General features: G+C 52.9%; 1 protein-coding gene across 1 annotated transcript in view; it reads left to right on the top strand.

Annotated features, from left to right (window-relative positions):
• The first annotated feature begins 10,032 nt into the window (after positions 1-10,032).
• The window catches only part of ILF2 (interleukin enhancer binding factor 2), a 341,977-nt gene continuing 340,103 nt past the window's right edge, over positions 10,033-11,906 (top strand). Inside the window, 1 exon segment of the mRNA XM_073608662.1 lies at positions 10,033-10,162. Coding sequence (XP_073464763.1) covers positions 10,158-10,162 — 5 coding nt within the window. The 5' untranslated portion in view covers positions 10,033-10,157.

Here is an 11,906-nt window from a genome sequence, read left to right as displayed (position 1 = left end):
CTCTGCCCCTCCCACAATGGGGAGATTTCCTGCAGTAGATTGTGTCTCTGCCCCTCCCACATTGGGGAGATTTCCTGCAGTAGTTTGTGTCTCTGCCCCTCCCACAATGGGGAGATTTCCTGTAGTAGTTTGTGTCTCTGCCCCTCCCACAATGGGGAGATTTCCTGCAGTAGTTTGTGTCTCTGCCCCTCCCACAATGGGGAGATTTCCTGCAGTAGTTTGTGTCTCTGCCCCTCCCACAATGGGGAGATTTCCTGCAGTAGATTGTGTCTCTGCCCCTCCCACAATGGGGAAATTTCCCCTCAGTAGTTTGTGTCTCTGCCCCTCCCACAATGGGGAGATTTCCTGCAGTAGATTGTGTCTCTGCCCCTCCCACAATGGGGAGATTTCCTGCAGTAGTTTGTGTCTCTGCCCCTCCCACAATGGGGAGATTTCCTGCAGTAGTTTGTTTCTCTGCCCCTCCCACAATGGGGAGATTTCCTGCAGTAGTTTGTGTCTCTACCCCTCCCACAATGGGGAGATTCCCCTGCAGTAGTTTGTGTCTCTGCCCCTCCCACAATGGGGAGATTTCCTGCAGTAGTTTGTTTCTCTGCCCCTCCCACAATGGGGAGACTTCCTGTAGTAGTTTGTGTCTCTGCCCCTCCAACAATGGGGAGATTCCCCTGCAGTAGTTTGTGTCTCTGCCCCTCCCACAATGGGGAGATTTCCTGCAGTAGTTTGTGTCTCTGCCCCTCCCACAATGGGGAGATTTCCTGCAGTCGTTTGTGTCTCTGCCCCTCCCACAATGGGGAAATTTCCCCTCAGTAGTTTGTGTCTCTGCCCCTCCCACAATGGGGAGACTTCCTGCAGTAGTTTGTGTCTCTGCCCCTCCCACAATGGGGAAATTTCCCCTCAGTAGTTTGTGTCTCTGCCCCTCCCACAATGGTGAGATTTCCTGCAGTAGATTGTGTCTCTGCCCCTCCCACAATGGGGAGATTTCCTGCAGTAGTTTGTGTCTCTGCCCCTCCCACATTGGGGAGATTTCCTGCAGTAGTTTGTGTCTCTGCCCCTCACACAATGGGGAGATTTCCTGTAGTAGTTTGTGTCTCTGCCCCTCCCACAATGGGGAGATTTCCTGCAGTAGTTTGTGTCTCTGCCCCTCCCACAATGGGGAGATTTCCTGCAGTAGATTGTGTCTCTGCCCCTCCCACATTGGGGAGATTTCCTGCAGTAGTTTGTGTCTCTGCCCCTCCCACAATGGGGAGATTTCCTGCAGTAGTTTGTGTCTCTGCCCCTCCCACAATGGTGAAATTTCCTGCAGTAGATTGTGTCTCTGCCCCTCCCACATTGGGGAGATTTCCTGCAGTAGTTTGTGTCTCTGCCCCTCCCACAATGGGGAGATTCCCCTGCAGTATTTTGTGTCTCTGCCCCTCCCACAATGGGGAGATTTCCTGCAGTAGTTTGTGTCTCTGCCCCTCCCACAATGGGGAGATTTCCTGCAGTAGTTTGTGTCTCTGCCCCTCCCACAATGGGGAGATTTCCTGCAGTAGTTTGTGTCTCTGCCCCTCCCACAATAGGGAGATTTCCTGCAGTAGTTTGTGTCTCTGCCCCTCCCACAATGGGGAGATTTCCTGCAGTAGATTGTGTCTCTGCCCCTCCCACATTGGGGAGATTTCCTGCAGTAGTTTGTGTCTCTGCCCCTCCCACAATGGGGAGATTTCCTGCAGTAGTTTGTGTCTCTGCCCCTCCCACAATGGGGAGATTTCCTGCAGTAGATTGTGTCTCTGCCCCTCCCACATTGGGGAGATTTCCTGCAGTAGTTTGTGTCTCTGCCCCTCCCACAATGGGGAGATTTCCTGCAGTAGTTTGTGTCTCTGCCCCTCCCACATTGGTGAAATTTCCTGCAGTAGATTGTGTCTCTGCCCCTCCCACATTGGGGAGATTTCCTGCAGTAGTTTGTGTCTCTGCCCCTCCCACAATGGGGAGATTCCCCTGCAGTATTTTGTGTCTCTGCCCCTCCCACAATGGGGAGATTTCCTGCAGTAGTTTGTGTCTCTGCCCCTCGCACAATGGGGAGATTTCCTGCAGTAGTTTGTGTCTCTGCCCCTCCCACAATGGGGAGATTTCCTGCAGTAGTTTGTGTCTCTGCCCCTCCCACAATAGGGAGATTTCCTGCAGTAGTTTGTGTCTCTGCCCCTCCCACAATGGGGAGATTTCCTGCAGTAGATTGTGTCTCTGCCCCTCCCACATTGGGGAGATTTCCTGCAGTAGTTTGTGTCTCTGCCCCTCCCACAATGGGGAGATTTCCTGCAGTAGTTTGTGTCTCTGCCCCTCCCACAATGGGGAGATTTCCTGCAGTAGATTGTGTCTCTGCCCCTCCCACATTGGGGAGATTTCCTGCAGTAGTTTGTGTCTCTGCCCCTCCCACAATGGGGAGATTTCCTGCAGTAGTTTGTGTCTCTGCCCCTCCCACAATGGTGAAATTTCCTGCAGTAGATTGTGTCTCTGCCCCTCCCACATTGGGGAGATTTCCTGTAGTAGTTTGTGTCTCTGCCCCTCCCACAATGGGGAGATTCCCCTGCAGTATTTTGTGTCTCTGCCCCTCCCACAATGGGGAGATTTCCTGCAGTAGTTTGTGTCTCTGCCCCTCCCACAATGGGGAGATTTCCTGCAGTAGTTTGTGTCTCTGCCCCTCCCACAATGGGGAGATCTCCTGCAGTAGTTTGTGTCTCTGCCCCTCCCACAATGGGGAGATCTCCTGCAGTCTAGGGGAGGACATTGAAGGAGGGTGTGATCAGAGGTGCGATGCTCTGCAGGTTTCATGGATGATGAGATCAGTATCTCTGTATTTGGTATTTAGAAAAGGTGGAGTGATCCTTTAAGTTGCAGACTTCAGATGGGGGGTCAGAGAGGTCCCTCTACATACAATAAGAGTCTCCTTTTATTGATGATGGGATATTGGGGGGGGGGGGGAGGGAGGAGGGGGGTGTACAGCGCCCCTCCCCCATGCAGAGCTCACATTGTGATGTAGTTTATGTCATATACACCTGAATGGGACAGGTGGGGTCCCGGGATGGGGGGAGGGGCGGTGAATGAGAAGAATCATGTGACTTTATTTACAGGTAACAGAGAACAGCTGTGTGTAATGGTGGGATCTGTGTCCCCCGTCCCCCCAGCTGCTGATCTCCTGCAGTCTCTTTGCAGCCGCTTCCTCTCTACATGTACTCCAGTGATGGCTGCATGAAGAGCCGATGTGTGAAATCACGGGGCCACATATAGTCTACCTGGCAGGAGGGTCCCCCAACAACCCCCCTCCCCCCCCCAAAAAAACCCCTCCAGGATCTATTGGGATTAGAGCACAGGCATTGGATTGCAGACCGGGACCTAGCGTCTTCTACAGCTGGACTGACTCACTCGCTCAGGTGTGCATAGGGGGTGTGCCAGGTGTACCTGGGCACACCCTAATCACTGCTTGCAGTGCCGGATCCCCCTATCATCTGGGCTTCCCTCCGCTTTGAGGGGTGCACACCAGTGGTGGCTGGTGGGTTTTTTTTGGGGGGGGGGGGCGGCAGTCAGGTCACCCTCATGCTCTGGGGGGTCTCGCGGTTGGTCGGTCATCCATCCCTGCACTTATACCATCTGCCCTGCCCTGCGATTACACGATGCATCTCCTCCTAGGCGTCCAATAGGATCGCCTGTCCTTTCAGCCAACCGGGTGATGGGTCTCAGGACCCGCTTCCTGATTGGCCTGGGAGGAGTATTAGTGTGAGAAAGCCCACTGGGTGGGCTCGGGGGCGCAATGCTCTGCGCCCTGAGCCCACCCTTTTTTTAAGCCAATGAGAGCCTTTGGCTGTAATCACATGCTTCAAAATAACACCCCACCCCTATTGGAATCCATGGGGCTGGTGCCCTGTATATAAATGTATATAGATCAGGGGGCCGGATGTATTGATGGGGGGGGCGCCCTGTATATAGATCAGGGGGCCGGATGTATTGATGGGGGGGCGCCCTGTATGTAGATCAGGGGGCCGGATGTATTGATGGGGGGGCGCCCTGTATGTAGATCAGGGGGCCGGATGTATTGATGGGGGGGCGCCCTGTATGTAGATCAGGGGGCCGGATGTATTGATGGGGGGGGGCGCTGTATATAGATCAGGGGGCCGGATGTATTGATGGGGGGGCGCTGTATATAGATCAGGGGGCCGGATGTATTGATAGGGGGGGCGCTGTATATAGATCAGGGGGCCGGATGTATTGATAGGGGGGGCGCTGTATATAGATCAGGGGGCCGGATGTATTGATAGGGGGGGCGCTGTATATAGATCAGGGGGCCGGATGTATTGATAGGGGGGGCGCTGTATATAGATCAGGGGGCCGGATGTATTGATGGGGGGGCGCCCTGTATATAGATCAGGGGGCCGGATGTATTGATAGGGGGGCTCCCCGTATATAGATCAGGGGGCCGGATGTATTGATAGCGGGGGTGCCCCGTATATAGATCAGGGGGCCGGATGTATTGATAGGGGGGGTGCCCCGTATATAGATCAGGGGGCCGGATGTATTGATAGGGGGGGCGCCCTGTATATAGATCAGGGGGCCGGATGTATTGATAGCGGGGGTGCCCCGTATATAGATCAGGGGGCCGGATGTATTGATAGGGGGGGCGCCCTGTATATAGATCAGGGGGCCGGATGTATTGATAGCGGGGGTGCCCCGTATATAGATCAGGGGGCCGGATGTATTGATAGGGGGGGCGCCCTGTATATAGATCAGGGGGCCGGATGTATTGATAGCGGGGGTGCCCCGTATATAGATCAGGGGGCCGGATGTATTGATAGGGGGGCTCCCCGTATATAGATCAGGGGGCCGGATGTATTGATAGCGGGGGTGCCCCGTATATAGATCAGGGGGCCGGATGTATTGATGGGGGGGCGCCCTGTATGTAGATCAGGGGGCCGGATGTATTGATAGGGGGGGTGCCCTGTATATAGATCAGGGGGCCGGATGTATTGATAGGGGGGGTGCCCTGTATGTAGATCAGGGGGCCGGATGTATTGATGGGGGGGCGCCCCGTATATAGATCAGGGGGCCGGATGTATTGATAGGGGGGGTGCCCTGTATGTAGATCAGGGGGCCGGATGTATTGATGGGGGGGCGCCCTGTATATAGATCAGGGGGCCGGATGTATTGATAGGGGGGGTGCCCTGTATATAGATCAGGGGGCCGGATGTATTGATAGGGGGGGCGCCCTGTATATAGATCAGGGGGCCGGGTGTATTGATGGGGGGGCGCCCTATATATAGATCAGGGGGCCGGATGTATTGATGGGGGGGCGCCCTATATATAGATCAGGGGGCCGGATGTATTGATAGGGGGGCGCCCTGTATATAGATCAGGGGGCCGGATGTATTGATGGGGGGGGCGCTGTATATAGATCAGGGGGGCCGGATGTATTGATAGGGGGGGCGCCCTGTATATAGATCAGGGGGCCGGATGTATTGATAGGGGGGGCACCCTGTATATAGATCAGGGGGCCAGATGTATTGATAGGGGGGGCGCCCTGTATATAGATCAGGGGGCCGGATGTATTGATGGGGGGGACGCCCCGTATACAGATCAGGGGGCCGGATGTATTGATGGGGGGGGCGCCCTGTATATAGATCAGAGGGCCGGATGTATTGATGGGGGGGCGCCCTGTATATAGATCAGGGGGCCGGATGTATTGATAGGGGGGCTCCCCGTATACAGATCAGGGGGCCGGATGTATTGATGGGGGGGGCCCTGTATATAGATCAGGGGGCCGGATGTATTGATGGGGGGGCGCCCTGTATATAGATCAGGGGGCCGGATGTATTGATAGGGGGGCGCCCTGTATATAGATCAGGGGGCCGGATGTATTGATAGCGGGGGTGCCCCGTATATAGATCAGGGGGCTGGATGTATTGATGGGGGGGGGCCCTGTATATAGATCAGGGGGCCGGATGTATTGATAGGGGGGCGCCCTGTATATAGATCAGGGGGCCGGATGTATTGATAGGGGGGCGCCCTGTATATAGATCAGGGGGCCGGATGTATTGATGGGGGGGCGCCCTATATATAGATCAGGGGGCCGGATGTATTGATAGGGGGGCGCCCTGTATATAGATCAGGGGGCTGGATGTATTGATAGGGGGGCGCCCTATATATAGATCAGGGGGCCGGATGTATTGATAGGGGGGCGCCCTGTATATAGATCAGGGGGCTGGATGTATTGATAGGGGGGCGCCCTATATATAGATCAGGGGGCTGGATGTATTGATAGGGGGGGCGCCCTGTATATAGATCAGGAGGCCGGATGTATTGATAGGGGGGGTGCCCCGTATATAGATCAGGGGGCTGGATGTATTGATAGGGGGGCGCCCTATATATAGATCAGGGGGCCGGATGTATTGATAGGGGGGCGCCCTGTATATAGATCAGGGGGCCGGATGTATTGATAGGGGGGGCGCCCTGTATATAGATCAGGGGGCCGGATGTATTGATGGGGGGGGCGCTGTATATAGATCAGGGGGCCGGATGTATTGATGGGGGGGGCGCCCTGTATATAGATCAGGGGGCCGGATGTATTGATAGGGGGGGCGCCCTGTATATAGATCAGGGGGCCGGATGTATTGATGGGGGGGCGCCCTGTATATAGATCAGGGGGCCGGATGTATTGATAGGGGGGGCGCTGTATATAGATCAGGGGGCCGGATGTATTGATGGGGGGGGCGCCCTATATATAGATCAGGGGGCCGGATGTATTGATAGGGGGGGCGCCCTGTATATAGATCAGGGGGCCGGATGTATTGATGGGGGGGCGCCCTATATATAGATCAGGGGGCCGGATGTATTGATGGGGGGGGCGCTGTATATAGATCAGGGGGCCGGATGTATTGATGGGGGGGCGCCCTATATATAGATCAGGGGGCCGGATGTATTGATGGGGGGGGGCGCCCTGTATATAGATCAGGGGGCCGGATGTATTGATAGGGGGGGCGCCCTGTATATAGATCAGGGGGCCGGATGTATTGATGGGGGGGCGCCCCGTATATAGATCAGGGGGCCAGATGTATTGATAGGGGGGGCGCCCTGTATATAGATCAGGGGGCCGGATGTATTGATGGGGGGGGCGCCCCGTATACAGATCAGGGGGCCGGATGTATTGATGGGGGGGGCGCCTTGTATGTAGATCAGGGGGCCGGATGTATTGATAGGGGGGGCGCCCTATATATAGATCAGGGGGCCGGGTGTATTGATGGTTGGGGGGCGCCCTGTATATAGATCAGGGGGCCGGATGTATTGATGGGGGGGGCGCTGTATATAGATCAGGGGGCCGGATGTATTGATGGGGGGGGCGCCCTGTATGTAGATCAGGGGGCCGGATGTATTGATGGGGGGGGCGCTGTATATAGATCAGGGGGCCGGGTGTATTGATGGGGGGGCGCCCTGTATATAGATCAGGGGGCCGGATGTATTGATAGGGGGGCTCCCCGTATACAGATCAGGGGGCCGGATGTATTGATAGGGGGGCGCCCTGTATATAGATCAGGGGGCCGAATGTATTGATGGGGGGGCGCCCTGTATATAGATCAGGGGGCCGAATGTATTGATGGGGGGGGCGCTGTATATAGATCAGGGGGTCGGATGTATTGATGGGGGGGCGCCCTGTATATAGATCAGGGGGCTGGACGTATTGATGGGGGGGGGGCGCCCTGTATATAGATCAGGGGGCCGGATGTATTGATAGGGGGGCCCTGTATATAGATCAGGGGGCCGGATGTATTGATAGGGGGGCCCTGTATATAGATCAGGGGGCCGGATGTATTGATGGGGGGGGCGCCCTATATATAGATCAGGGGGCCGGATGTATTGATAGGGGGGCCCTATATATAGATCAGGGGGCCGGACGTATTGATAGGGGGGGCGCCCTGTATATAGATCAGGGGGCCGGACGTATTGATAGGGGGGGCGCCCTGTATATAGATCAGGGGGCCGGACGTATTGATAGGGGGGGCGCCCTGTATATAGATCAGGGGGCCGGACGTATTGATAGGGGGGGCGCCCTGTATATAGATCAGGGGGCCGGATGTATTGATAGGGGGGGCGCCCCGTATATAGATCAGGGGGCCAAATGTATTGATAGGGGGGGCGCCCCGTATATAGATCAGGGGGCCGAATGTATTGATAGGGGGGGCGCCCTGTATATAGATCAGGGGGGCCGGATGTATTGATAGGGGGGCGCCCCGTATATAGATCAGGGGGGCCGGACGTATTGATAGGGGGGGCGCCCTGTATGTAGATCAGGGGGCCGGACGTATTGATGGGAGGGCGGAGCCCGTGTGCCCCTAATGGACGAGCCGCCCCTGGTGCACTCCCTAATGCCATAGTGGGCGCACACACTTATGCTCTCTCGGTTGAGGGTCTATGAGTGGGTGATGACAGCGGCGGGTTGGGGGGGCAACAGAAGGGTGGCGGTGAGTCCTTTTTGAGGGGCTGGGCTGCTACCTCTGGGTACGGTCCTAAAGTCGTTTCCGCAAGTACTTGTGAGGGTAAAAGGAGCGCCTGATATCCAGTGAGAAGTGAAATGAAGGTAAGTAGTAAAGGGCGCTCCTTTAACCTACCCCCCACAGGTCTTCATTTCACAGTGTGTTTTTGGGGCCACTTACCTACAACTGTCATATTAGGACCTGGGGCTACATCCCCACAGAGTACCCGAGCCAACGAGCGCCCTTCATTACATCTTTCTATATTTTTATTATTTTATTTATTGGTATTTTTTAACATTTTATTTTTTATAGCTGGTAACACCAGATTTGGGTGGAGTTCCTCCTTTTTACATATTTGGGGGGAGTTTCTACATTTTTATTGATATTTTGGGTGGAGTTCCCCCATTTATCTAATATTTGGGTGCAGTTCTTCTTTTTTACATGATATTTGAGTGGAGTCCCTCCATTTTTATTGATATTTGGGTGGAGTTCCTCCATTTTTATTGATATTTTGGGTGGAGTTCCTCCATTTTTATTGATATTTGGGTGGAGTTCCTCCATTTTTATTGATATTTTGGGTGGAGTTCCTCCATTTTTATTGATATTTGGGTGGAGTTCCTCCATTTTTATAGATATTTGGGTGGAGTTCCTCCATTTTTATAGATATTTGGGTGGAGTTCCTCCATTTTTATTGATATTTTGGGTGGAGTTCCTCAATTTTTATTAATTTTTTTTTTGGGGGGGGGGGGGGGTTACATTTTTATAGATGTTTGAGTGGAGTTCCTCTATTATTATTGATATTTGGGGGGAGTTTCTACATTTTTATTGATAGCTGGGTGGAGTTCCTCCATTTTTATTGATGTTTTGGGTGGAGTTCTTCCATTTTTATTGATATTTTGGGTGGAGTTCCTCCATTTTTATTGATATTTTGGGTGGAGTTCCTCCATTTGTATAGATATTTGGGTGTTCCTCCATTTTTATAGATATTTGGGTGGAGTTCCTCCATTTTTATTGATATTTTGGGTCGAGTTCCTCCATTTTTATAGATATTTGGGTGGAGTTCCTCCATTTCTATTGATATTTGGGTGGAGTTCCTCCATTTCTATTGATATTTGGGTGGAGTTCCTCCATTTTTATTGATATTTTGGGTGGAGTTCCTCCATTTTTATAGATATTTGGGTGGAGTTCCTCCATGTTTACTTGTGTGGAGGAGGCCGCCATCTTTGTACTCTCGGCCTCCCGCCCCTACCTTTGTCTATGAATGTATATCCGCCATCTTTGTACTCCACGCCTCCCTCCATTTCCCGTTGGCGTTGAACGAGGCAGACATTTTGTTTACGTCCATGCGTCTGAATAAAGTTTTTTTTTTTCTTTCCTGCCATAGAACGCGCCACCATTTCTAGTGCCTTCTGCCGGGCGGGCGTGGCTAACATTGTTTACTCCGATTGGGCCTTGGCTTTGTCAGTCACGGGGGGGGCGGGGCGGAGCTGTGACCAGCGATTGGCGGTGAAGAGAGGAGTGGGCGGAGCGGACAGCACGGGAGGCTATGATTGGACAGGCTGCCGGCGTTTATATCCAATAGACGGGCATTTTGTTGGTCCAGTGTCGCAGCCTCGAGGTTTAAGCGGGTGTTCATTGTCCGGGAGCGTGTGAGGAACTTCCATCGGAAACATGAGGTGAGGAGGCCGGGGACGGAGCGAGGGGTACTCCGGGGTGAGGTTGGATGGTGGTTCGGGTGGTAGCGGCCGGGTCTTCCATTCATTGTTCCCCTCATTCCAGGGGACAGAGCGGCGTGGTCGGCCATTTTCTGAGCCGCTCATGTTGGAGGCCTCAGCGCGGAGCTCCGGGACAAAGAGCCGGGCCCTTCAAATCTCAGTGCGGGAGGGCCCGACACACTGCAAACTCCGCGCCGCTTTTATGTGTCTCGTCCCCGCGGCTCAGGGAAAGCGGAGCGGGCGGCCGAACTCCCATCTGTGATCCACGCACGCTCTATGTCTCTCCCGCATGGAATAGTTGGGGCTCTCCGTGTCCCACAAAAAAAAAAAAAAAAAAACCGCTGCGGGCGGGCCTGTACATGCAGGAGAGGGGATTTCTTTGTTTCGTAGTCAGCGGCTGGGTATATAAATGGTGCGGTCGGGCCTACCATGAGAGAATTTTTTTTTTTTAATGTTTCACGTCTGGCGGCCTGTTATAAAACTAGGTCGGGCGGGCATGTGATATACCAGACTCTGTGTTTTTTAAGTTTCATGTTTCGCATTCGGCGGTTGTGTATTAAAAAAAAAAGTGCGGTCGGGCCCTGTAATGTAATGTGGGCCTGTTCACTACAAAAGGGGGGGTACTTTTTTTCTTCTTTTTTTTTTTTTTTTTTTTTTTTTTTTTTTTTTTTGTGAACTTTTATAGAAGGTTAAAAAAAATGTGAATGGCTTAATAGTTTGTATCAGAATGTATTTTTGTTTAGCTCCTGATACAAACTCTTAAGGGCCCATCACCCCAGAAATGTTTGTACGCACCGTGTACATACAACCCTTTTTTTTTTTTTTTTTTTTTTTTTTTTTTTTTTTTTTTTTTTTTTTTTTGCATTTCCTTTTTGAGGTCACTTCTGTCTTTGTAGGGGCCTTTATGCGCTCGGTGTTGTATATTTTGCGTTATTTGCCGCTGTATATAGGACAGAACACGGGTTGGGGGGCTCTGTATACAGCACTAGATATATACTATTATAGGGTTAGGGGGGGTCTGTCCTGGAATTGTCAGTAGAGGACAGATCATTATAGAACAAACCTCCCCCGTAGCAGACGGTTGGCTTGGTTTCATCCACAATGCTGCAAAATTGTGAATGGAGTGTAATGTTGTACACTCTAAATAAAGTTTTTTTTTTTTTTTTTTTCCCCCAAAAAAAGAGAGGCCTACGAGACAGAGGCATAATGAGCTAGTACGCGTAGCGTACTAGCTCATTATGTGTTACCTGAGATCGAAGCAGCCGTGGCAACCTCCCCAGCCGGGTGATATCGCCCCCCCCCCCTGGAGTAACTTACGGGTATCGTGAGCCGCGGTGGCGTCGCCCCCGCGCACGCGTGGGGCAGCCCCTGGTAACGGCGCGGTCTCACTGAAGCCACAGCGCGTGCCTGCCATTTGCTTTTAGTGCGCATGTGCCGGCGACGTCGGAAAATACAGGGTTGGCTCCTAAACTGCTCAGGTTTTGTGAGATATCCGGGGTAGCTACAGGTAAGACCTTTTTATTATAGGCCTTATTCTAGGCTTACCTGTAGCTAAAAGTGTGTTGTAAAGGGTTTGCAAGCACTTTAAGGGAAGGTTTATAACTTATCAGTTTTGTGTTTGCCATCTGTGTCCCCCCCCCCCCCCCCCCATTGGGGGAGATTTCACTTCACTTCCTGTCTCATAGACTAAAACAAGTGAAGAGGG

Source organism: Aquarana catesbeiana, linkage group LG13, assembly GCF_042186555.1.
Source record: "Aquarana catesbeiana isolate 2022-GZ linkage group LG13, ASM4218655v1, whole genome shotgun sequence".
NCBI classification, from domain to species: Eukaryota; Metazoa; Chordata; class Amphibia; order Anura; family Ranidae; genus Aquarana; species Aquarana catesbeiana.
This window is presented reverse-complemented; position numbering and strand designations above follow the sequence as displayed.